At 40.9% G+C, this 27,052-nt stretch overlaps 2 protein-coding genes across 5 annotated transcripts in view; one reads left to right on the top strand and one right to left on the bottom strand.

The window, feature by feature from the left end:
- The first annotated feature begins 473 nt into the window (after positions 1-473).
- Positions 474-2,869, top strand: insm1a (insulinoma-associated 1a). The gene has a single exon (XM_043696831.2). The coding sequence runs from the start codon at positions 695-697 to the stop codon at positions 2,039-2,041; it is 1,347 nt and encodes a 448-aa protein (XP_043552766.2). The 5' UTR covers positions 474-694; the 3' UTR covers positions 2,042-2,869.
- A 12,119-nt stretch (positions 2,870-14,988) lies between these two features.
- Positions 14,989-27,052, bottom strand: part of ralgapa2 (Ral GTPase activating protein catalytic subunit alpha 2) — a 562,522-nt gene continuing 550,458 nt past the window's right edge. For 3 of the 4 annotated variants that reach the window (XM_043696530.2, XM_043696527.2, XM_087991613.1), the window contains one exon: positions 14,989-21,189. In XM_043696530.2, coding sequence (XP_043552465.2) covers positions 21,035-21,189 — 155 coding nt within the window. In that variant the 3' untranslated portion in view covers positions 14,989-21,034. The remainder of the gene's footprint in view (positions 21,190-27,052) is intronic. The other variant, XM_043696531.2, reaches the window with a different exon arrangement.

A 27,052-nucleotide genomic window follows, 5' to 3' on the forward strand; every position in this document is an offset into this window, starting at 1 on the left:
CCGCACACCGGTGCAGCTGTGAGCCTGTTTGCGTCTGTGTGTGTGTCTCTCTGTCTGAGTCTGTGTGTCTCTCTATTTGAGGCTGTGTGTGTGTGTGTCTCTCTGAGTCTGTGTGTGTCTCTCTCTCTGACTGAGTCTGTGTCTACATCTTCTCTCTGCATCTCTCTCTCCCTCCCAACACAACACAGCACACCTCAGTCCCTGCACATCAAATCTGCTTACTGATAGTGGAAAAACTGGGTATGGGGATGGGCGATGGGGGGGGGGGGGGGGGGGGGGAGAGAGAGAGAGACAGACTCGGCCTTCCATTGGCTGGGCTCCAGCTTTCCGCGCTTGTGATTGGCCGAGGGAGGCCACTCGGCCAGCGGTGGTGGAAGGAGGGGGTGGGGGTGAGGAGACTGGGAGCGGCCCCGGCCTTAAAGGGAGCGGGGGGAGCGAGGGCAGGGGAGACAGAGAGACACAGAGAGGGAGAGAGGCGGCGGCGGTGGGGGCAGGAGGCTGGCGAGATGCCATTCACTCACCGGGCACCAGCCTCCAGATAGAAACCAGGAGAGGCTGTTTATACCCGACCCTGGCACTCACCCGCTTCGTTTATTTATTAATTTATTTATTTATTTTTAAGGAAAACAAGTGCCTTCGATTGTATTTATTATTTTTCTTATTCCTGGGTCCACCCACCCACACACTCCCAAAGATGCCCAGAGGATTCCTGGTGAAGAGAAGCAGGAAATCGACCCCGGTCTCTTACCGAATCCGCTCCGAAGATGCAGCCCCGGGGCTGGAGACTTTCCCAGCTCCGGTCTCCGGTTACCCCCGGGGTTTGTCGAGCGGGCTCCCGGCCGTGCCCCGGGAGCTGGAGCAGCCGCCGCTGCCTCTCCCGCAGCCGCCGGTGGCGCGGCCGGTGAGCCGGGAGCACGGCCCCCGCTTCCTGAGCCTGGCGTCGCCGGCGGGAGCCGAGTCTTTCCCGCAGCCGCCCGCCGCGCCCCCGCCGTTCGCCGGCGCCTTGGACCGGGCGCTGCTGCTGCTGGCGCCGGCGGACGGCCAAGCGGCTCAGCGCCTTCCCCACCATCACCCCCACCCCCACCCCCACCCCCACCCCCACCAGCAGCACCACAACAACAACAACTGCAGCAGCGTTGGAGGAGGTAGCGCCGCCCCGCAGCACAGGCAGAGCGTCAAAGCGGCCGCCCCCAAGAAAGCCAAAGCCATCAGGAAACTCAACTTCGAGGATGAGGTGACCACTTCCCCGGTGCTGGGCTTGAAGATTAAGGAGGGGCCGGTGGAGGTCAAGCCGAGGTCGGGGGCGGCAGGAGGAGGAGGGGGTGCAGCAGGAGGAGGAGGAAAACCCCTTGGGGAGTTTATCTGCCAGCTCTGCAAGGAGGAGTACATGGACCCCTTCTCCCTGGCGCAACATAAGTGCTCTCGCATCGTGCGGGTGGAGTACCGCTGCCCGGAGTGCGACAAGGTCTTCAGCTGCCCGGCCAACCTGGCATCACACCGCCGCTGGCATAAACCCCGGGCCCAGACCCCCGCCACCTCCAGCCCCAAGGGGGAACCCGGCAAAGCCAGCCCCGGGGAGGCAGCCGCCAAGGAGCCCAGTGACCGGGACACCCCGAGCCCCGGCTCCGCTCCCTCCGAGTCCGGGTCCGAGGACGGTCTCTATGAGTGTCACCGGTGCAGCAAGAGGTTCCGGCGCCAGGCTTACCTGCGGAAGCACCTGCTCTCCCACCCAGGGGACCCCTACCCCCCGTTCCCCGGCGGAGGAGTGGGCGAAGCGGCCGACAAGAAGCTCCCGGCGCCCGGCCAGCTCCCCAAGGCGGGCTCCGAGTACCACCCGTGCCAACTGTGCGGCGAGACCTTCCCCAGCAAGGCGAGCCAGGAGCGCCACCTCCGCCTGCACACCTCCGAGGTGTTCCCTTGCAAGTACTGCCCGGCCACTTTCTACAGCTCTCCTGGACTCACCAGACACATCAATAAATGCCACCCGTCAGAAAATAGGCAAGTTATCCTTCTCCAAATGCCAGTGCGCCCTGCCTGTTAGAAAAGGAAGAGAGAGAGAGAGAGAGAGAGAGAGACGGGGGGTGACAAACCGTGCCTTTCCTAGTTGCTACTTAGCCACATCCTGAGAGAGAGAGGAAGAGAATAAAAATCAAATCAACTTCGCTGTTGTTTTTTTAAACGCTAACGCCTTTCCGTGTACTGTACCTTCATCTCACAAACTGCACCTTTCACTCAAAACAATAACAGCTTTAATGTAGCTTTGTGATACACTGGACACATGGAGATTTTCAGTTGTCTTGAACAAAGCAGTAATTAGAACATTCCTTTAGATTAGCCACAAATGCCTTGGATTACTGATCCGAATGTTTCACCACAATGATGTAAATGCCTTAATTTTTCGAAGCTTTCCACGTTTTACCTTCAATGGGTTTGTTGCATATAATTTTACTGTCTGGATATATGTATTGATTGCTAAATGAATACATTTTTATAATTTATTCGTTTTATTTATTTATTAAAAGAAGTTATTGTGATAATATTGCATTATTTCGTTATCTATTTTGATGTTGTGTCTGTTTGGTTCAGTAGCTTATGACGTTTCCATTTTTCCCATATTTCAAACCGATCTTGATTTTGTAAACACACATGAAATTTTTTTTGGATCACTTTAAACACCATCGTTTCTGCTCCCCTCCCATCACCCACTCGTGTGAAGCTGTCGACTGCTCTTAAATTAAATGCAATCCCTTTTTCTACACAACTTATTTTCTTAACTGTTAGCTTTTATATCGTGGTTCCAAATGTATGTTCCCGACTGTGTTTGTTACTGGATATTTACATATATTAAAATACGTCTAAATTATCTGTGGCCTTCGTGTTCATCGTTTATTCCCGGTTACAAACAGGTTCAGTTATACGGCGGGGAGGGGGGGGGGGGGGGGGTGGGTGCAGGTGTTCTCTAACCACTGGATATCTGCGCATTCCTATCTGGGAATATATTTGGTTCCTACTCTGATTAGGCGCTATTCCATTTATTTCCACAGAAGTACGTATTATTTTGAGAGAGATATATAGACTCCATGTGGTGTGTAAAAATACCACTTTCTGTAAATTAAAAGTTGTAAAACAGTTTACAATGTAAAATGTGAATGTTAAGTATTTATCGTAGTAACCTGCCACACACGGCTACAGATCTGGAATCCGGTCTGAGAGACAACTATAGTGTTAGCATCACAGAGGGAGCTAAGGTTTAACAGCATCATTCTGACACAACAGGTTAAAGTGAACCGACTCTCTGCAGAAATACTTTCATCTCGAGAAGTCACAAACGCGAGGGACTTACCCAAGGCGCAACATCTGCTTTACTTTCAAAATGGTCTGGCAGAAACGGCGGCGAGAGAAACAGAAGCTGTTCCTCTCCAGAAAGGAAAGAGACAGGTTCGATTCGAAACTTAAACTCCGATTCTGTCTCCACAGGTGCTGCCAGACCTACTGAGTGTGCGGTAATTCTTGAAACGCTCTTGCCAGAATGAAAATCACTTGATATCTTCCCCTTGTCAGATTCACCAATACCCTGAAGAATCTTTCTTCACCAGATTAATTCCGTTTACAAATACAATTAAACATTTGAGGGTAAGGTTTTTAGAATGAGTAAAATCAGTAAAACAGACTGAGGATATTTTAAAAATGATCAGAATCGAGGGGGGAGTGGGTTGATGCCCTTGTGAGGAACTTTGATGTGGTGGTTAAAGAAAGTAGTTTAATATCGCTGACAATTGTTTAAACAGTCCCTAAACACGCCATTGATTTATTAATGATTTATTCATGCGACCGCGCCATCCCAATTTCAATCGCTTTCTGATTGCAGTTACTTGTTTACAATGTGGAGCATGTAGGCCGCGTCCAGAGCATCTCCGGGGAAGATATACGTCGACGCCTGAAAGCGTTTTCTCGCTGGGACCAGGAAATAATAGGATTAGGCAAGCAACCCCGGAAGAAGATATTGTAAAATGAATGATCTTTCTAAAAAAAATATGAAATCTGCAAGTTCTTAAACATTAAGTCAAAATTTATTTTAAGAAAAAGATTTGAAATACTGAAACAAAAAAACGGGAATTGCTGGAGAAACCCAGCAGGTCTTGCAGCATCTGTGGAGAGAGAAAACATATCGACCCCAATGACCCTTCTTCAGAAATGCTGAGTTCATCTGCAGAGAGAGGTGATTGAGTACGTTAACATCATCCGGTCTTTGTTCAACGCTGTGACTATAATTGAAGGTACATGGAGCCGCTGCACGGATCAGTTGACTGTAAAGTTCTGTGAGACCAAATAATTCCTTTGAACTAACATCCCATAACAAAATCGCCAGCGCCCAAAAATATTTACAATAAAAGCTTCGCAAATATAGCACCTTTGGCATCTTGGGTTTGCTTATGACGCTTTGTGCCTGCCTTGTAGGATTCCTAACCCAATTGCTTTGGTTTTGCCACTTAGCGAACGTTCTCCATTAACTGGGTCGGGGATTTCCTCTTGGCTGCTTAGAAGCGCATTTTCACGGATGACTGATGGGCACAGGGTGGTCGGTCAGGGAGGACGATGAACACCTTGCATTTCTGACGCTGGGTTCTAAACTATTTTGATGATCTTCGAAAGGATTTTAGTGACCCGGGGATTCTGGAATATTCTGAAGACGCCGTGAACTTATTTTAGTACATCGATTGACGGTTAAATGGCCAGAGGCCATGTACATAGAATTTAGCGCAAAGGAATACAACTGATACAACAAGACAAATCTAATTTGATTTTCTTTTAGAAATGAACCCACAGGTCTCAAGTTACTGTGCAAAGGGTGTTTGGATTAAATAATAGTCGCTCGGAAAGAAGTATCAGTAACTTGCTAAAAAAAAGATTTGAGTCAAACTGTTTGTTTTGACTTTAGATTTACTAACCTGGCTGCGACCTACAGTCACTGCGGTGATACATTTAGTTTCCTGAATGACAATTTAACTTCAAAGTTTGTGAGAAGATTTGTAGCTCGGGTCCTCGTTGCTGTGGTTCTGTTCGCCGAGCTGGAAGTTTTTGTTGCCAACGTTTCGTCCCCTGTCTCGCTTCACAGGAGCCTCCCAAGCACTGAGGATGTCACCTAGATAGGGGACGAAACGTTTGCAACAAAAACTTCCAGCTCGGCGAACAGAACCACGGCGACAATTTAACTATTGCAGACCTTAAACTTGCTGCCGTTTTGAAGAGTTGCGAAAACAAAGGCTGAAGGTCAATGGATTTTTAAAAATATGGGTAAGAACGAGGAATATTAAAGAAGGATTCCTTTCAGGCCAGTGGCATTATAAGGAAAATCCATGGGTGAAGTTTATTGTTTCGAGTTAAATGGTGATCACGCTAGAAAGAAAGCGAATTTTCCCCATAGGTTTGCAACGACATCCTAACCCCCCTCCCCCCCCCCCCCCCCCCCACCTTCTCCACACAACCCCATTGTGTTCATGCCTTTAATGATGAGAGAACATCTTCCCAATGGGAAAGGGAGTCTATCACTGCGCTGTTGCAGTTTTCCATGTGGGAAAAATTCTCATTCCTCTTCACTGGGGATACATCCCAAGAAATGATGAATTTTTACACACACACACATACACACAGGCGTTACCCTTTATTTTCAATGCCTTAAATGGCAGTCTAAAGAAAATAGTTTTAAAAAATGTTGGTGCCCGCCCACCCCCATCTTTTGTCCATAATTGCCGGGAAGATCAATGCGAGTAATTTGCAATATGACCACTCTAGTCTTTGATTTGCATCCTGGCTCCTAATGTCGACAATAAACTGCATTTTAACTGAAAGCAATATATGAACCGAGCAAAACCCTAATCTGCAGATCCTGCTGCAAATATGCATTATCCTTCAACAGGTGGACATTTCCTCGGGCCCAGTAAAAGACAGATTTCAATCATTTAGCACACTCGCTGCATTTAAGATTTCACAAAACAGATGAGAAATGACGCTGGGCAGAGCAGGCATCAGTTCAGGGACAATGCGAGTGTCCTGCACAGCTTCGGGTCAAATTAGTATAAAGGTAAAAACAATGACTGCAGATGCTGGAAACCCTGGACTAGAGTGGTGTTGGAAAAGCACAGCAGTTCAGGCAGTATCCGAGGAGCAGGAAAATCCTGCACCACTCTAATCCAGAATCAAAGTAGTATAAAGACTGTTTCCCCATGAAACAGGAGCGGGAAGGAGATAGTTGCAGTAACATATAGGACCATCAAAATATTGACTCAAGGGGCAAGTCAAATGGAAGCTAATCATTCACACACACAGCGTCTCTCCCGACTCTCCCCGTTCGACCATGTTTCATTGCTTATGGGGCTAATTGAGTTGGTTGGTTATTAGTTTCCCCGTTTTGATTTAATAATCCCATCATTTTGAGTTTATTTTGCAACAAAAAGAACGATTTTAACATAATCACCGTAGCGATGTCCAGTATATAGCTAAACACAGGCAATCCCTTTTACTTGACTTTTATGAGCAGAAATCAAGTTAGAACTCATTTTCAAACACAAGATTGAAATCACCAAAGAGCTATTCATTTTTAAATCGATCACCGCTGGCATGGAAGTTTAGCTTGTGGGATATGGTGTCTCTTTCTCGATGTCAGTCAAATAAATCAAAGTCCCATTTGTCTTTAACGATTACCTTTAAAGATGAACAGCGACCGGGACATTTGGGAGCGGTGATCATATTTAATTACATCGCGCCTGTTGCGTCCGGTATTCTTTCAGTCACCCATTTAACCACGTCCTTCGTACATTTTATTGTCATTATTTTTGAACGCGATAGTCAATTCACAGGTCAAAGTGACTGCACTTCAACCTGATTTCCCAAATTTCATTCCAGTTCCCATTCGATTTGCAAAGTAATTCTCCGTGAAATAGAATTAGAATTATACAATTCATAGATCCTGTAATTCCCATTCTATTTCATTGATAATTACTTTCCAGTTGATAACATACTGCGTCTCTCTTTCCATCAAGTATGGGGGGGGGGGAATGGTGTTTCACCCTCGTTCCGGGGCAGAGTCACGGGAATTGCTCCGTGGTTCTCCCCAGTCCCATGAGATCGCAGTGTCATGTCCTGATCAGCTTGTTAAAAATTGTCCGACACGCGGTCCATTGGGAATACACTTTAAAACAGGAAAGGTGAGGTAATTCCCGATATTCCCAAGTGTATTCCCAATGGACCGCGTGTTGGACAACTTTTAACAAACTGGTCCTCATTCCCAAAGATTCTGCGTCTTTAGAGTCAACTATTCTCACAGTTCGATTAGATTACTTACAGTGTGGAAACAGGCCCTTCGGCCCAACAATTCCGCACCGACCCACCGAAGAGCAATCAATCCAGACCCATTCCCCTACATTTACCCCTTCACCTCACACTACGGGCAATTTAGCATGGCCTATTATCCTAACCTGCACATTTTTGAACTGTGGGAGGAAACAGCAAGTTGGTCAACCTGAAGCTGGAGAGCCAGGGCGGTTAGTTTGGGGGCGTTAAACACCTCAGGGGGGAAAAAAAGTGTTTTACCAAACAAAGGTCACTTCTCGGGGAATGACCCTGGCAGAGTGCCCCAGGTTGGAATATTTGAGCAGCTTGCTGCATTATCTCGATTGAACGTTATAAACAGCTGCATGTGGCTGCCTTGTTTACACAAGCACAGAGTTTGCTGGAGAAACTCAGCAGGTCTGGCAGCTTCCTTGCGGAAAGTAGAGTTAATGTTTCGAGCTGACTTCGCTCTTGGTAGGGAGAACACTCTTACACCTCAGTTTGCATCTATTTTACACTTTAACCTTCTCACCGTCATTAACAATCCCTTTGTTTTTCTGCATTGTCCTTTTCTGCTTCTGTCATTCATATATATATAGATATATAATTAGCAACACCTTTCAGTTCTGAAGAAGTCATCTCAGACTCGAAACGTTAATTCTGTTTCTCTCTCCATGGATGCTGCCAGACCTGCTCTGCTTGTCTGGATTTTATTTCAGATTTTCAGCATCCACAGTATTTTGCTTTTATTCAGCTCTAATTATATATTAATAGACCCAAGTCCTGGGGAAAGATCAGGTACAGATACAAAGCTGATCCTTGGGATCAACAGATTTAGGAGCAAAACCACCAAATTCGTGACCTAATAAACCAAATCACTACAAAAAAAAACCCCCAAAGAAATGCTGGAAAACAGAAATTGCTGGAAAAACTCAGCGAGTCTGGGGAGAGAAAGCAGAGTTAACGTTTCTGGTCGAGTGATCCTTTCCTCAGAACTCAAAACTTCGGCTTGACTTTTTCAGAAATGTTTCTGTTTCTAATTTACGGCAGCAGCTGTTCTTTCGGGTTTTATTTTAAACTACATTTCTCATTTGTTTACCTGGTCTTAGATTGTTAGCTGAAAATGTGCTGCTGGAAAAGCGCAGCAGGTCAGGCAGCATCCAAGGAGCAGGAGAATTGACAGGACTGCCATTCCTGAAGAAGGGCTCATGCCCGAATTCTCCTGTTCCCTGGATGCTGCCTGACCTGCAGCGCTTTTCCAGCAACACATTCTCAGCTCTGATCTCCAGCATCTGCAGTCCTCACTTTCTCCTTAGACTGTTACCCTCTTTTTGGGAAGTCTTTTTTTAAAATAGAAACTGCCTTGTGGTTGAGGGTGCATTGAAGGAATTAGAAACGAGGCTACTGGGATAGTGATAAATAAGCCATTAAAACAGACAGTAAAAGGAACCAGGGCGCTTTCTCAGGCCAGCATAATACAGAGTACACGTTAAACCAATACATTTACAAAACAAAAACATCCAGAACTTCTTTATTTCACGGAGCGGCCAATGGAACGGTCGCCGGGTGGATTAGAGCTATGTACACCTGGAAGCCAAGTTTAGAATTTCAGGGTTTCAGCTCAAAGTGACCCTGCAATGAAGAGGAATGAGACTCCCTGGCCACGATGCTCTCACTCAATTTGACAGCAGCAAATCCAAAAGTGTCGCCAATGAGGCTGTATAACACGCTGGGGTTTGGACGCCTTCTGGAAACACTGTGAATCCCGCTTGCCTTCAAGTAAATGGGCACCAGGAACAAATGCATGTTTTAAAAAAAATGTCGGGAGCAAGTGTACGGTTAAAAAAAAAAGGAAGGCAGGAGCTCGGTAAAGGAGACAGCTGCAGCATCAAGTGGATTGGTTTAAGATCCAACGAGGGATGGAATAGATCTGCTGAAGCTCCCACTTTTCTGTATTTTGTTATCTTACCTTTCCAGAAACGGGTTCGTGAATTTACAATATTCTCACTTCAACAGGTATTTCTGTGCTCATTAAAGTTACAGACTCAGAGCTGGGCTAAGGCTAGTGGAGGAGGGGGTTGGTCAGAGATCCTGTCAGCTCTCCCCTTCAGTTGCTGTGTTAACGCTCGGGTATCCAGGGAGAAGGAGCATCTGCCGGCACCACGGAGGGCTGTCGAGAGCGATGGGGGCTGCAGCTTGACCCCGGACAATATTATTTCAGTTTTAATAAGTTTCCGTTCACTTTCTATCAATTTCCGTTAACCATTGGGTTGTGCCGTGTGTTACCATTCTGTCTTTTAACCATTTGAGGGTTTTGTTTTAAGTAAAAGCCACTCTGCCCATCCGTCGCGTCGCTCAGGGTAATGTTGAATCGGAAACATTCAAAATGCCTGCCAAAGACCATCAGAGCTTTGCCGCAGACGGGGCTATTTTTAAATGTCAGCGCAGTAACAGCGCTTCCTAACTCGTCTTGCAATTTCCATCAGTCCCATTTGTAACTTAGGAAAAATGAGAATGTCGGTGCCGGGGCAGCTTAACAAAGACAAGTTAAAATTTTATCGGAAATAACATTATAGCCATAAAGCAGAAGAGCCAAGAGACAGCAAGATGCAATAAAAATTAGAACGTTATTATTTATAACTTACTCTTGCGGGTTTTAAATATATAAAAGATGTCTGGAATTTAAACTTAATATATTTTTCCTGGTAAAGTTCTTCCTTTGCAGTTTCTAAGGAAACCGCATCAGTATTAATAACAAATCAGGGATAAACGTGATGTTCATGTGAAAGAAATGATTGGGACCCGAAAACGGTAGCAGAATTCTTCCTGTCCAATAGCCTAGGACTGATCAGTGCCTAATGGGCTCAGTCACAGCTCGGTACTCTCTCGGCAGTACTGGCCTGAAAAGGAGTTGTGCTGTCCTTATGTCTTCATGAGCTTCTCATCTCGCTAGTACCAACCTGGTCCAGGACCTAGTCAGGATGCACACTGGGTAGGGAAGTTGCAGGTGACCAGCCCACAGGAGGGACCGTGAATATTTTCTATATTTTGTGATACCGCCCAATTGCCCAGCATTAACTAAATGGCAACTGTGTATTCAGAAGGATTTTTTTTATAGCCATGGATACACGGCAGATTTTGACTTGCTTTCAGAGGCTCAGCGCCGTTATTTAAAACAATACAAACCTGCGGCGAATGCTCCACATTGAAGACCGACAGAATGGCTTGGCACTTAAGAGTTTCTCTTACAACGAGTCCCGCAAATTAGCCACACCATTAATTGAAATGATGGCAGGCATGGTGGCTTTGATTACATTTTAAATTAAATATAAAATTAAATATATTTTTAGTGTTGCACTAAATTTAATGGATGTATGTATGTATCTTCACTTATTTCATTAAACTGATAACTTCTCTCAGGATTGATAAAGTCAGTAATTTCCTGGCTATATTTCAATAACACCACAAATGGTGACGGGGGGGGGGGCATGGTTTACATCAGAAGTTTCATCCTTTCAAAATAATTGATATTCCTCTGGTCAGCGGGAGCCAATTTTCATTTATCAATGCACTTCAAGTAAACCTCTTCCCTGACTAAAAGGTAAATGTAGATTTCTTCTGGTTACGCTTTGCACAATTCCAAGTCTCACACCATCTTCATTTCGCAAATGCTCCTTCATTGTTGCTGGCTTGAAATCTCAGAGGGTCCTAACTTACAACACTGTAGGTGTATTTAGATCACACAGGCTATCAGTGGTTCAGGACGGAGCTCACCACCAATGTATCTCTCTTTGCTGAGCAGACATGGAACAATTAGAAACTGCCTCTACTTGGGATCATCAGCCACATACACAAGCAATTTCTATAAAGTGCGTCCATGGCACAGTGTAACAAATGGACTGTACATGGCCCAACCATCACCTTCACTGAGCATTTAGGGATGGGCAATAAATACTCATTGCGTGAGCGACAGCTACCTCCCATGAACAAATAAATAGTGCATATTTACACTGCTTTAATGAAAATAAAGATTTTCTAAAAAATGCAGCTCAGAACATGAATATTTCTTTCCATAATATTCCTAAAACAAATGATTATTTATTGTCCACTGAACTGGCAAGTCACTCTTCTCTAGTCCCTGGGGAAATATCAGAGGACTGGAGGACAGCGAATGTGGTTCCACTTTTCAAACAAGGTGGTAGGGATGAATCAGGAAATTACAGACTGGAGAGTCTCACGTCAGTGCTGGGGAAACTATGGGAGAAAATTCTGAATGAGAAAATTAATGGTTTTGGAATTCAGGGAAACATGGAGAGATGGATCAGAAACTGGCTTAGTAATAGGACACAAAGGGTCGTTATAGAAGGCTGTTCCAGCAGTGTACAAGATTAGTACTGTGACCTTAATTGTTTGTTATATATATATAAATGATATAGATGAAAATGTGGGGGACATGTTTGAAGATTACACCAAGATTGGTAGGGTGATTCATAGTGAAGATGATGGTTGTACATTACAGGAAGATATAAATGGGTTGGTCAGATGTGCAGAGCAGTGGCAGATGATACTTAACTCTAGCAAGTGTGAGGTGATACACTTTGGAAGAAACAACAAGACAGAGCATTTAATGAATGGCAGGACGCTGGGTAGTTCAGAGGAACAGAGGGATCTTGGGGTAATTATTCACAGATCCCCGAAATCGGCAGACCAGATGAATAGGATAAGAAAGAAGGAATATGTGACACTTGCTTTCATTAGTCTGGGCATAGAATCTAATAGCAAGGAGGTCATGTTGGAGGTGTACAGATCATTAGTAGGCCACAGTGGGAGTAGTGTGTGCAGTTCTGGTTACTTCACTACAGGAAGGATGTGATAGCACTAGAGAATATACAGAGGAGACTCATCAGATGTCACCTGGGATGGTGCAATTGAGCTACAAGGACAGGCTAGACAGATTGGACTGTTTTCTTTAGAACAAAGGCGGCTTTGGAATGGGGCATGATTGAGATGTATAAGATTATGAAGGGAATGAATAGGATAATTATGAAGCAGCTGCTTCCCTTACTTGAGGGGTCAATCATGAGGTGGTATAGTCTTAGTGTAAGGGGCAGAAGAGTCAGAGGGGATTTGCAAAAAAAAACTCAGATGGTGGTGGGAATCTGGGGAAGTAGTTGAGGCTGGAAACCTTTAAGAAAATTGAATGATCACCTGAATTATCATTACATCCAAGGATATAGGACAAGGGCAGGAAATTGGGATTCATGCACCTTTGTTGTAGCAATTGTTAGTGCAGAATAGATGGACTGAAGGGTCTTTTCTGTACTGTAGGACTCTCTATGAGTTACCTGTATATATACCTGTCCACAGAAGTTTATAGTTAGGACCAAAGACGTTGGCTTCAGATGTACCAATATTTAATTGTTAAAGCTCATGAACACTGTACTGGATGATAGATAAGCAGTCTAGTAATCTAGGAGAGAAATGGTGACTGTTTAGATCAGAGTGTTGTCAGCATACATATAAAAGTGTTGCCAGGTGATGTTGCCAATGAGCAAGAAATTGGTGGGACTCAAGTATCTTTGGAGGAATAGCCATCAGGTTCAGGAGCGGGGCAGGTGTAACTGGTAATGATCTCCTACAACCTCTCCATCAGGCAGAAGATACAGAAGCCTGAACACAACAACTTTATCCCGGCTGATATTAGACTGATGGACTCTCTTGCATCAAATAATAGCGATCTTAGTGACGTTGATCTCGCCTAGCGCACATCCAGTGTAATGTAACCTGTATGTCTCCAAGTGTTTTTACAACCTCTGATCTGTACATCCTTGCTTCCAATGGTCTGCCAGCACTGCTCGTAAACAAAGATTTTTGCAAGGTTTGTGAAGGTTCGTAGCTCAGGTTGAGGTTTAGGGTGTAGGTTTGCTCGCTGAGCTGTAGGTTTGATATCCAGACGTTTCATTGCCTGGCTAGGTAACATCATCAGTGGCGACCTCCAAGTGAAGCGAAGCTGTTGTCTCCTGCTTTCTATTTATATCTTTCTCCTGGATGGGGTTCCTGGGGTTTGTGGTGATGTCATTTCCTGTTCGTTCTCTGAGGGGTTGATAGATGGCATCTAGATCTGTGTGTTTGTTTATGGCATCGTGGTTGGAGTGGTTCTCTGGCATGTCTTTGCTTAGCCTGTCCCAGCATAGATGTTGTCCCAGTCGAAATGGTTTTTTTCATCCGTGTGTAGGGCTACGAGGGAGAGAGGGTCGTGTCTTTTTGTGGCTAGCTGGTGTTTGTGTATCCTGGTGGCTAACTTTCTTCCTGTTTGTCCTACATGGTGTTTGTGGCAGTCCTTGCATGGAATTTTGTAGATGACGTTGGTTTTGTCCATGGGTTGTACTGGGTCTTTTAAATTTGTTAGTTTTTGTTTGAGTGTGTTGGTTGGTAGCAACACATCTATGCTGGGACAGGCTAAGCAAAGACATGTCAGAGAATTCCTAGAGGCCTGGCACTCCAACCACAACGCCATAATCAAACACACAGATCTAGATGCCATCTATCAACCCCTCAGAGAATGAACAGGAAATGACATCACCACAAACCCCATCCAGGAGAAAGATATAAATAGAAAGCAGGAGACAACAGCTTCGCTTCACTTGGAGGTCGCCACTGATGATGTACCTAGCCAGGCAATGAAACGTCTGGATATCAAACCTACAGCTCAGCGAGCAAACCTACACCCTAAACCCCATAAACAAAGATTTTCACCGTACTTCAGTACATGTGACAACAAATCAATCAACTTGAGATGAACTTTTGTCAGTAGACAAGGAGAAAGGAGGGATGGTGCAGAGGCAGTTGATCAGATGGTCTCAGTCTTAGCTACAAAGTTGTCCATGAGCTCCTTGCATTTGTGCAGGTAAGGGTGGAAGAGCCAGGAGTGAGAAGTTTAAGGAGGTGCTTTCAGTAGAGAAGAGATGACATTCCATGATGCCACTGAAATTGTAAATGCAAGCAGAACCCAATGATATTTTACAAGGTGCAGTGAATGAATGACTAGAGCATTTGTCCAACGTATCAGTTCAAGTTTGCATTTTTTGGACTTGGGGAAGTAAACTATAATAGATGATATAAGCATGCTTCCTGCAAAAAGACAGAATTTACTTTTGCAGCATGATATTGAAAGGAGATAGCAGTGATCAGGAAATAGGGTAACCTCATCTCGGTACATAAAATATTAAGTAACATTGAAAAAAAGCTCAGAATGTAATTTAAAATAAAACAAGTAGCACTGCAGGATACAAATGAACCTTTTCTTTCCTTTGACCTTGTTTATATTCTATTACATATTTTTAATAAAACAACATCATCCTGCACTAAAATATGCAGCACAATACAAAGAACCTGTTTAAATTTCATGAGATCGCCACTGTTTAAAATCAGTCATGTTATGTAATATTATCTTGAAAACTGAAATCAAGTAATGAAAAGCAACACTAAAATTTGCTTGCAGCAGACCAACACATTTAATAAACACTAAAAAAAATCACAAAAATTAGTAACTAATTCAATATTTTGGAATTCACTTTGCATTTCCCTTCTGTAAATACAGTGGAACTTTAATGTAATTGCATTAGCAATAATAAAATAAGCATTCAAAGAAAACAGCAATTAATTTAAACTCGATTTTTAATGATGTCTCTCTTCATAACAATTCACAAAGGCATCCTGAACTTTCATCTTAAAATATTTTTGATAATATTAATACAGATAAGCATCCTCAAGCTTTCTCCTTTCATAAACCATATTTTACAGAATGCACAACAGAAAGACAGCCTCCAAAATAACTTATTCATGTGATATCAAAGACCAAGACTGGCTAATTTTATTCGTATTTGATGGCAAAGACTTGAATGATTAAATCTTTGTAAACGTTTCAAACAAACATCTAAGTGTTTTGCGTGCGAGTCTCCAGATCATTTCTCCTTCCAGTTATTTGATTTTTTTTTCTTCATTCACTTTGTGCTGATGTAGTGAGACAGAACAAGACAAGAACCACTGTACACAACACAAATTGTAATGCTTGGCTCAACTGCGATTCTCACTTTCCAATACTTCTACCGAGGCAGCAGGAAATACATTGAGAAAATCTCCCACAGCAGGCATCTTCAGACTTAAATAGCTGGATTCTAAACTAATATTTTCTAGACCATCTTTTACATTTACAATTGAGATTTTGAGTATTAAGAGACTAATACATACCTTTAATATTCTCCATGGATTGCAATTCAAAAGGGAATTTCTTAAAATTCTAAAAAGCTAATCATTATATCTCAAGCTGCACTAGCTTGCTTTAAATGGTGTTTAAGATTAGTTCAGCAGGGTGACTTCAGCCAATTAGCTTGATTTTGCCTTATGGTTGGAAGTACAGCTGCATTTCTACATTTTGAAATAATAATTTGCAATAATTTTATTAGTTTTAATATATTTACTATTATCTACCTGTCTTTATTCAGGATAGGTTTAGGTCAAGAAAAACATCACATGCATCTCTAAATTTCAGACTTAATAGTAAACACGTTCAGTCCTTAGCAACAATACTTAAAATGTATGTTAATGCACAAGTAGTCTTTTCTGGTTGGTGGGAGAACAAATATAATATTGATTTCTCTTTTTAATAAGCCAAATAACAATAGCAAAGTCTCAGAAAAGTGAACAAATGTGATCATATTTGAGAGTGAAAAGACTGAAAGGAACATTGTCCAGGATAAAAGGAGTTTTTTGATCAGTGGTATTTAGTAGTTTATTGGTTAACAATTGTTCCTAGAATGATATGAGTCACGAGATTCCAGAACTGTGGTGATGTCCTTCTGAGGAAGCTTCTGACAGATGACTATACAAATGCATTGACAAGGTAGTCTGTTTACCCATCATCTTGTGAGATCTGATGATCCAATTATACTTCATTACACTAATGCTAGATATTTTAGATACATTTCCAATGGCGTTTGCCATGTTGGAACATGATCACCTGGAAGAGGTGGTTCATGCTGTTGGTACTGCATTTTTAGGTTTTGTTATCCTTTGAGAAAACACAATGAGTTGAACAACAATTAAATTAGCATGATGAGCAGTAAGAGCAGTGAAATATGAAATGGTGCTACAACAAAATGGTGCATCAAAAAGATTTTTAAAAAGTTCTTCTATTTGAGGCAGTCAAAATAAAGTATAACAAGAATGTACTAAGAAGCGTCACTAAGATCTTCTAGATGTGTAGTTAATAATTAATCCCATCACTGATAGACTCCAAAGAAAGAATGGAACCAATTACAACATTCACATTTTTAAACATTGAATTTTAAAACCGATTATTTATCAGTTTTACAAAATTCACTGGTAGTTCAAGGCTGCTAACTGGAATTTTGCAATAGCATTACTTGCTTCGGTCGTGTGTGAGCAACAATGAGACCTTCTTAAGGAGGGAGACAGAGAAGAAATAATGCAAAAGCAGTCAGATGGGAATTCACAATGAATAAACAAAATTTGGTTCAGACATAAGTTGGATGTGGGCCAGAAATGTATTGGCGTGAAGAGACAACTTTTCAAAACATGCAAATATTTCTATCAACTACAATGCTTGACATTGATAGATAGTACGGGTTAACCTGGAGAATCTAAATGTTACCAAACGCTCCAGCTCTTCTGTTTAATAATTAGATAATAAAATACAGTATTATGTAATGCAGCACTACTTATCGTTTGCCAATAGGTCACCAAAAAAAATGCAAAACTGCAAATTGTCAGATGTTCTTATTCAAATTGAAAAACAAATTCAAGAGGTATTTGAAGATTAAACCTACTAAAACTGATTATTATTTTAAATTTAGTTGGAACATATTTTAGATAAACACAAAATAGTATGACTTTTCAACACTTCCTTGGATATGTTTCTTTGATGAAAAGCCGTTACCCAGACTTTATGATACAGAGCAATATCCATTTTAGTTGAGGACAGGCTTGGTTGTTCATCGTTAATTAATCATGCTTCAGAGGCAATTCTTCACTCATCTCTTCCTCAAGCCCCAAAGTTAAACCTCAGAGCTTATTTGATGGAAATTTAAAAATAAAATGCCACAAGACCAGTGTCTCTACAAAATTAGAGTCACTTGCTTAACAAGAGGAACTCTGAGATACTTAATCTGGTTCCACAAAATATTATTTTAAATTCATATAGAAAATATTTCAAGTTAAATATTCAAATTGCTTTACAACCTTTCCTGGTAAAAAGGCTACATAGTTAAGTAATCAGCATTACATTTCACTGCAGAAAGTCTGCACTCAGCATTTACAGGAGTGACTAAGGACATATTTCAGCAATTTAAGAGTTCTTTGGCAACTGATGTATGTTTAAAAAATGTCCAGTGTGACGAGAAAACTTTAGACAATATATACATTAATAAGGGTTTGAAAGTATCTGACGAACACTTAAGTATTTTGGAGCTATATAACTGTAATAAAGGCACAAGAGTCTTCTACTTTTTATTGCTTTTGAATGTCACCACACTAAACCTCTGAATTAAACTAACTAGAATTCGTATACTGCTGTATTGTATTACAGTCAGCTAAGACTGAAACTTTAACCAAAAGGATTAAATGTTTATATCCAGTTTACAGTGATTGACACGTGGAAGAAAATTCAGAAGAGGGCAGGTTTGCTCACTTAATGGAAGACATAATCTTCAGTGGGATCAATTCTATTAATCCAAAGTGAACTGAAAAGTTGAAAGTTGGACATTTTTTGCAAACACATTTTGCCTGATGAACTAGTGACATGCATAAACTAAAATCCTCACAATTCCATGAACTGTGGTTAACAATATCATGATGTAAACTGATCAACATATCTAGGCATAAATTAAGTAATTGAGGTATAATTCAGATAAGAAGAGTACACACATTCAATTTAGATGGTATTTATCTAGACACCTATTAATCCTTTAGTTACTGAGGATCTCAGTCATCAACAGAAGTAGGAAGCACATGGCATTTTCAAGTTCAGGTTGGACAATGTGAATTAGGAAATATATAAAGGCTGTGTGAGTGCACTTCTTTAATTCTGCTTTACAATATTGATTACTAGAAAGTCACACACCTCTAAAGAAAACATTCTTTAAAAGCTGTTCTTATTGAGAAAGATTATTTAAAAAGATAGATAAATCAAAGTTAAGCTGACAACTATTTAGAAACTATTTTTTTATAGGAAGGTACAATTTTTAGCTGTAACATGGTAAGGAAGAATGCCATTTCGAACAAAAATTATATTAACACTACAAGACTGCATTTATGTTCCATATGCTCAGTGCAAATCACCTGAGGCTGTATCTTTCAAGAAGCACAATAATTGACTAAAACCAGCAGCAAGATGGAAGAGGTGAATCATAACTTACAAAGGCTACTTTTTATATTTTGCTTATCAAATATTACTCCATATTTACATATATAATAAAAATAAAGCGTTATACATTTGACAACCAAAGAGCACATTCACGTGACTGATACACAAAGAACAAGTGCAACAGAAACAGTACTGTCATATAATTCAAAGATAAACACATAAGTAACATCACTTCAGAACATTAAAGTTCTCCCTGTAAAAAAAAATCCCATTAGTAGATTTCAATAGAACTTGGAAGATCAAATTCTTACATTTCTTCTGTTTAGAGTACTCAACAAGACATAATTTCAGCAATAAATAGTCCAGATAGCCCATATGTCAATGCTGATTGAAGCATACAGGAAGACAGAAAGGTTTCCAGGAGGATGATAAAAATGAAATGAGCTACAAAAAAACCCAGATAAAATGGTAATGAAATTACTGCTTCATGTGTCACAATCTTCAAGTCACAAAAAGTGACAAATAATCTTCAGTAGAAAAGTCCAAATGAATTATCTACGTGTGCAGTCGTTTTGCCTCTCGGTTTTCTCGTGGCAAAATGTATCAAAATGATGAAAATTAACAGCAACTGGTTCATTCAGTACTTTGAAGCTGTGGCTAAAAGTGCAGTTGGGTGGCAAAAATATAAAACAACCTTATGGCTGTTGATTTAGAATTTTTAGAATAGGCCAAGACTGAATGATGGATTCCATAATGCAGCACCTTTAGAAGTATTATTCCATCATGGCCATATTCTTTTCTGAACTGACAGCTAAATAACTGGGGATGCATGTAACATAAACAAGATAAATAAAAATCTACAGTGTAAGATTGGAACATCAAGAATTTTAACTCTCATGGTTCACCATTTTAATAATGAATACAGTTTATAATTAGATATGGCTTGCGCAGGAGACAACTCAGTTAACAGTTCCAGGTTGAAAACTTGTCAGAGCTGCCAATAAATATTTTCGGCATGGTAATGCACCATTTAGGCATGAAATAAGTTATGCATCATATGTTTTCATCTCCAAATTAGCTCAACTGCTTGTTTTCTATTATCCTCCTGTTGTTTTTGTGCTTGTAACTTTGTAAGAGCAAAATAAGTTAAGATCAACGTAAATATTAAAAAGGGCAAGTATGCCTTATGTGGAAATCTGAACGTTATTCTTTCTTTGATTGTAATCATAAATTTGTCTTACAAGGAACAGGAAATAAAAGATAACTTAAAAAGTGTTTTCTCTTTGCTTTCCTGGCACATAATCACTCAAACATAATGCAAATAGTCAAATGCAGAGAGACAATTGACATGTGGGTGAATGGCTCAGTGATTGCTTCACTGGTTCCGGTGCTTTACTTAATCTACAAGACCACAGCAGTAACCTTTTATTAACTTAAAATTCTAGGTAACTTTTTAAACTTTAACTATCTTACACTTGAGCATCAAAACAGTCACATTATATGGAATGAAGGAGCAGGAGTATGAGAAGAGAGCCTGTTGCTGATTGGAAGGCTGGCAAATCAGGTAGACCAAAATAGAGGCCACTGGAAACATCCTTATACAGAAAACATAATGTTCATACAAGTAATCTTAGCTGAGTGTGTTTAGACAATTTCACTTCTAATTTTTCAAATTTTCGAGATTCCTGGTTGACACTCATTACTTTTACTGAGAAAGAAGAGGCCTCATTTTCCCATCATGGCATAATATTAACTGAAAATATTAAGAAGGCTGTGGTATTAACTCAAGGTTTAAGAGTGTCTGGCTAGCATCATGATAACTTCAATGTCATAATCACAGAGCTGTAAGCTGAGTCCATTTTCAATCTGTCACTGAACATAATACCTGTGCTCGACAGTCCCGAGTGCGGTCATAATTCAAAGGCCTCTCTAAGCAGCTAGCAATGACTTCATGGTGCAAGTGATATCATATGCTATAGTTACCGTTGTTATGGCATGGGTATGACATCATGCACCCATTTCAAGATATCTGGAAGTATTGTCATGATGCCCTCACCACAACAACGTCTCCTACCTTCTCCACAACGCTGACATTTATACTGTAAATGGATCAACCCCAGTGTTGGAACCTTCTAGTACCATTCAGGTTTACACCATTCTCTCTCTGTACCTTGCTTTTGAAATTTAACTTGATTTCAAAGAAAGAAGGAGGGTTCAAATCCCATTCAAAATAGATGTCATTTTAAGAACAGAATATCGGATGCAAATTGAAGAGGCTGGAAAGCAAGCCTCAGCTCACAACTTGTCTGTGTAAAGTTTTTTTTAGCTTGAAGATTTGCTTAAAGAACTGGCAGATCGACGAAGTTTCCCAGAGACCTTGTTTTTTGTGGCATGTGGCAGTGGTGGGGAAGCCTGATTTGCAGGGTCAGTTCCCACAGCAATGGGCATTTCAGTGCTTAGATTCCCATTAAGACAACCTGAAAAATTACACAAAAAGGGTGAATTAATTTGTTGTTTCAAATAAATATAAATTTAAAAAACATTGAGATAGAAGACAATAAATTGTCACTAAGATACATTGAACTTGAATTGGTTAGGCTGGGCTTCAAATTTCAGATGAAATTCAGTTACAAATGCAAAATCTTTCATGAACTGCCACAATTGACCAGTGTACCAATAACAATTGTGTTTTATCCCTTTACCTGAAAAAAAATATTCTGAGATGTATTTGACGGAGTTGTGTCTTTGATTTAGTTAAGAAGTATAACCTGATGCAGTTTTAGCCAGACATCTTAAAATGGGCTGATGACCGTAAAGAAACAATTTTAATAAGAGCTTCCAGTTTTCCACATAGAGTCAAAGAGATGTACAGCATGGAAACAGACCCTTCAGTCCAACCCATCCATGCCGACCAGATATCCCAACCCAATCTAGTCCCATCTGCCAGCACCCGGCCCATATCTCTCCAAACCCTTCCTATTCATATACCCATCCAAATCCCTCTTAAATGCTGCAATTGTACCAGCCTCCACCACTTCCTCTGGAAGCTCATTCCATACACATACCACCCTCTGTGTGAAAAAGTTGCCCCTTAGGTCTCTTTTATATCTTTCCCCTCTCAGCTTAAACCTATGCCCTCTAGTTCTGGACTCCCCGACCCCAGGGAAAAGACTTTGTCTATTTATCCTATCCATGCCCCTCATAATTTTGTAAACCTCTATAAGGCCATCCCTCAGCCTCCGACGCTCCAGGGAAAACAGCCCCAGCCTGTTCAGCCGCATTTAAAATAACTGAAAATGAATAAAAATTGTTAGTTTCATTCGTGCATAATCAATTCTTAGTAAATTAAATCAGTGATGCCACACCATCTGATACTTTTGATCACCTGTAGACTTGTTATTCAGCCTGTCGACTCGCCACTCACACCATTTGTACTTATCTGTTGACACTGGAATTATCATGCCATTATCTCTCCACCTATATATTCTGTGCTTGTGCATGCCTCTCCACTTCACCCGACGAAGGAGCAGTGCTTCTAAACCTTGCGATTTTAAATAAACCTGTTGGAGTATAATCTGGCATTGAGAGACTTCTGGCTTAGTAAATTAAATATTCTTGATATTAAACTTTGAAAACAGGTGAAATACTGTCTATGTGCCTGAAAAAATAAGCACAACTTGAAGACCCTTCCTGAATCGTGACCAGTGAGTGAGGCCTGTTTTGTGGTTGGGCATGATGTGGGTGAAACAAATCCTGACCTGGCAGCAAAGATGACAGAAACATAAACAAATTGCAGCCTTGGAAATAATGCACATATATTTAAAATGTGTTGGCTTAGCTGTTTCTGTCTGGATTGTTATGGTATTAATAGAAGCAAATCAAGAAACGAGATTCCTGGGCTCTTGCAGAACAACCTACAAGAGCAATGCTATAACAGCTACCTCGATGAAATATACATACACACATAGACATACACACACACATATACTTATCCGTGAAATATATAATTTACATATATATATGTATATATCATTTGTTTATTTCAAACATATTTTATGCTTTTTGTGTTGTGATAGTGTGACATTTTAATCAGTTTTCTGAGAGCGGTTTGTGGCAATTAGTGTTTACAAACAGTGATCTGAAAGGATTTTGTAATTTTTGGATTGTTAAAGTTATATAAATTAAATCAAATCCAATTCGGCGTTTTCCTTGGTTATTAGAGGTGGATTTAGAGGTAGTGAAGGGTAGAGAAAATGAGAAAAAGCACGTGTTGAATAGGAATACCCATGTGTCCCCAGCTCCTCCTGCTTTTCCCAGCAGTGACTTGTAAGAGTGGTCAGTACCCATCAGATTTTCAACCCAAAAATGAAATTGACATCCAGAAAAAGATACTAAAGGGGAAAATTTAGTTTTAGGATTCCAAGAACTATTTGAAGAGACTTAATCTTCATTTTGCTGAGATGCTCTAGTAAAGGTGTGCAACGAGTTTCAGAATCAAGTATAACATTTTTGAAAAATTCCAAATGCTATGAGGTTTATTTATTTTAAACATGATTTGTTAATTGTGCATTGTTTCCATTTATTTGCATTAGGAAGGTGGATTCCAGATGGCCAATGGACTATTTTAAGTCCATTACCTACCTGGAATCTAGAGCTTCCCTCCTGTTTTTGAATTCAGTTTGGGGACATTGCAATTGAAAGCACCTAAACAAAAAATATATACTTTATATCAGGGAGCAGACATCCAAACAGAGGTGAATATTAACAAGTTATAAATTAAACACATATTCTAATAAATCCAAACTCTTGAGAAAAATGTTACAGAACTCAGTGATAGAGCACATGTTGACAAAATGATGATCTTCTCAGATTGTATAATAGGATGGAGAAATAATAGTAGCTACAAGAAAACAGTGAATTAAAATGAACCAGCATACTGATAACTGTTAAGACTCAAATGTTTTGCTAGTTTCTTTTCTAAAGACATTTGTTCTGCAGCAGATCTGCTTTATGCAGTTGTGTCTTTTCAACTGGTTCCTTAATTTATTTTGATGTTGTATTTATCAATTTAATCTCTTTCAACTAAAATTTTTCACAATAAATTGGAACTCAGAAGTGTTGAAAGCAAAGTGAAATGTGAAATTCAGTTAGCATTGTATTATAATCTCAGAACTGGATGAAAACACATTAAGACAGTCCAATTTTAATATTTAACATTTTAAAATACCTGTCAGATACTTTCACTTAAGTTCAAATGTTTCTCTCTGTAAATAATCTATCAGTAGTCAGTGCACAACCTCCAAATAATTAATTTGTAAAGACGAGTCTTCATAAAACAAGTTAATATTAGGGTCATCTCTATCTATTCCTCATGTCATCTTTGTTTTTGAAAATATCGATGCTATATTTAATTGTTCGATGTTAGTACTCAGTTTGATTGAATTAAAATCAATTTTCAAGAGCATCGGGGCAACGGGCAAAACAATTTTACAAGCAGAGTACTGGGGTATCCCAACTGCCTTCATGCAGTAGCTACATACATACAATTTGCAAAGGATCTTATTGCATAGCAATCTGGTAGGAGAATACTGGAGTATTTCCCCCAATTCCCCACCACTTCGTAAAAAGCAAATAGCACTTAATCAGTCAACTAAGAGTAAAAAGATCCAACTCAGCACAAACTAGGAATAAAGCTTGACATCTTCCTGGTCTGCAGGATATTCACAGCTGTCTTATTACACAGTACATATTACTACACAGTAATGTGTCTTTCTCCTTAGCTGCCTGAGGAAAGGTAGAAAGATCAATTTTCTATAAAGTTGATAACTATCGAGTGATGTATATTCATAGAATCCCTAACAGTGTGAAAGCAGGCCATTTCGCCCATTGAGTCCAAACCGACCCTATGAAGAGCATCCCACCCAGACCCATTTCCCCTACACTATCCCTATAACCCTGCATTTCCCATGGTTAATGCACATAACCTGCATTCCCTGGACACTATGTGAAATTTAGCATGACCAAACCTGCACATCTTTGGACTGCGTGAGGAAACTGAAGTACCCAGGGCAAACCCTTGCAGACATGGGGAGAATATGCAAACTCCACAGTCAGATACCAGAGACTGGAATTGCACCCGGGTCATTGCCCCTGAGAGATAGCAGTGCTAACCAAGGAGCCACTGTGCCTGGAAATATTGATTACTTATTTGACTAAGTGTAACAATACAAGTTAAATGTGAATAATATCTGTTGCTGAGAGCAGCTGTCACATAAATGTAGTGTGTCGTGCTGTGCACCGGTAGCAAGAGATGGACATTTGTTCATGTTGGTAAAATACAGTAGTTTTTGTACAAAACAAATTCACAAATTTATGCAAAGCCATCAGCATTTTCCTATCATCAGGTTCTATCCCTTTGCTCAGTTGCAGATATCTGTCTATTGTTACCATATATATTAGTTCAATTTTTACTGTATACAAGAAAACACTTTTCATAATTCATAATTTTAGATAGTTTACCTTGAATGACTAAGCAATTTTATTGTTGCTTGCATTTTACAGTGAGGAAAACAGATACACTTTTTCACTATCATCATGATCTGGCACCATTTTGAATAGTCTTAAGGATAAGAAAAAATAGTAAGATACAACTTGAAGAGAGTCCATCGGTCCTGTGCCAGTTCATCATCAATGACATTTGCACTACCATCTCTCCTCCACCACTTTGCCGTCTGCAACAGACCCAACCAACTTTGATGTCTCCACTCTTCAGGTGCCATCCTTTGCTACTGGGCGGCTTTTGTCTGCCACCACCTCACTGCCACCTGCGCCGGACCCACCAATGTCCGAATTGCATCTCTCACTGATGGGTCCAACTCAATGTCGCTGCAAAGCCCTTCCACCACTTCTTCATTGCTGCCAGCGCTGGGCTCACCTTGCAGACACTGCCTCTGTCGATGTTGTGGCTGCTGATTCAGATGCCAGGTTCCATGCTCACTCCAGAAAAATAAGTAGGGGCTCACTTGCTACAGTCACAAGTTCCATGCTGAGCCCACTTGAGTTTGTGTTGGAGTTCATTGCTGCTGCTGATGCTGTCCAAGCTCAAGACATGAGGTAAGTAAAAAGAAAAGTAATCGGAGTGGATGTGCTCTACTCCACTGCTACATTGATTGCTTTCACATAAAGGTTTCCTTCGATTTTGTTTATATATTTGTTTTTGAAGTCATGCATGTACTATTGCTGTTCATTGTTTCACACCTACTTTCTCATTTCCTTCCCCTCTTACAGGCATCCTTTCTTCTTTAACCAAAGGATGGGGTGGCAGCCTCTTTTAGGATGTGATATCTTTAGAGGTGTGGCATCAGAGCTAAACTAGCTTGAATATTTGCTGAGGTATGATTTCATACCTAAGTCACAGAGCAAACTGTTGTATTGATGTTTTGGTAGTTTTAAAATAAGCAGTACAAGCTTTCCAGCATCATTGGAGGAAATTGTAACTTTTTGAACTATTCTCAGCAGGGGGGTTTGGTCACATGTGGGAAACCGTAAAGACAGGGTACCACCCTCCCCTAAAACTTGCCCAGTCCCAGAGGGGCCACATTCTGAGGAATGTTCATTGGTTGCAGGCAGGTCTTCTGCCCTGATCTGGTAGGACAGGAAGTCCCACCTCGGATTCACTGGCAGCTCCCTGGTCTCAGCAATGTCACTGCAAGTTGATAAAATTCTTCCCCAAGTTTCACCAATACATTTGTCACTTGCTTTGTCATCTGATTTCTGCATTTCTCAACATTCCAAAGAAGCAAGCATAATGATGACTTTCCTCATTCCTGAAGAAGGGCTTATGCCCGAAACGTCGATTCTCCTGTACCCTGGATGCTGCCTGACATGCTGCGCTTTTCCAGCAACACATTTTCAGCTAATGATGACCTGTACAATTAAGCCGAGTTGAACTATTTGCACATACACTGCAAAGATGACATTTGAAAGACTGGTTAGGTTTTTGAACACAGAAATAATTCCGACAAAGTAGCCTTTCACAAATATTTCCCTTGACCTGATGTGGGGGTCTGTAAATGTTAAGAGATTTTCTTCCCTGTTGATGGAAAGATCTTGCTTGCCTCCGAGAAAGTTTGGCTGGAGATTGCAGACCAGATTAATAACAGGAAGGTAGTTCCACACTTCAGGAAATGATGCCAGAAGACTTCAATGACCTAACCAGGTCAGTCAAGGCAAGAGTTATGGCACAATCAAGTATATATAAGCACAACTCCTGCTTTATTTCACAATCCCAGGTTTAGTCCAGCACAGCACTCCTCAAACTAACTTACCTTGCAGCTGCAT

Source organism: Chiloscyllium plagiosum, unplaced genomic scaffold (assembly GCF_037043375.1).
Source record: "Chiloscyllium plagiosum isolate Xiang-an unplaced genomic scaffold, Cpla_swu_hap1 HiC_scaffold_10, whole genome shotgun sequence".
Classification (NCBI taxonomy): domain Eukaryota; kingdom Metazoa; phylum Chordata; class Chondrichthyes; order Orectolobiformes; family Hemiscylliidae; genus Chiloscyllium; species Chiloscyllium plagiosum.

Coding starts and splice junctions, on each gene's coding strand:
- insm1a (XM_043696831.2), top strand. CDS start 695: ATGCCCAGAGGATTCCTGGTGAAGAGAAGCAGGAAATCGACCCCGGTC.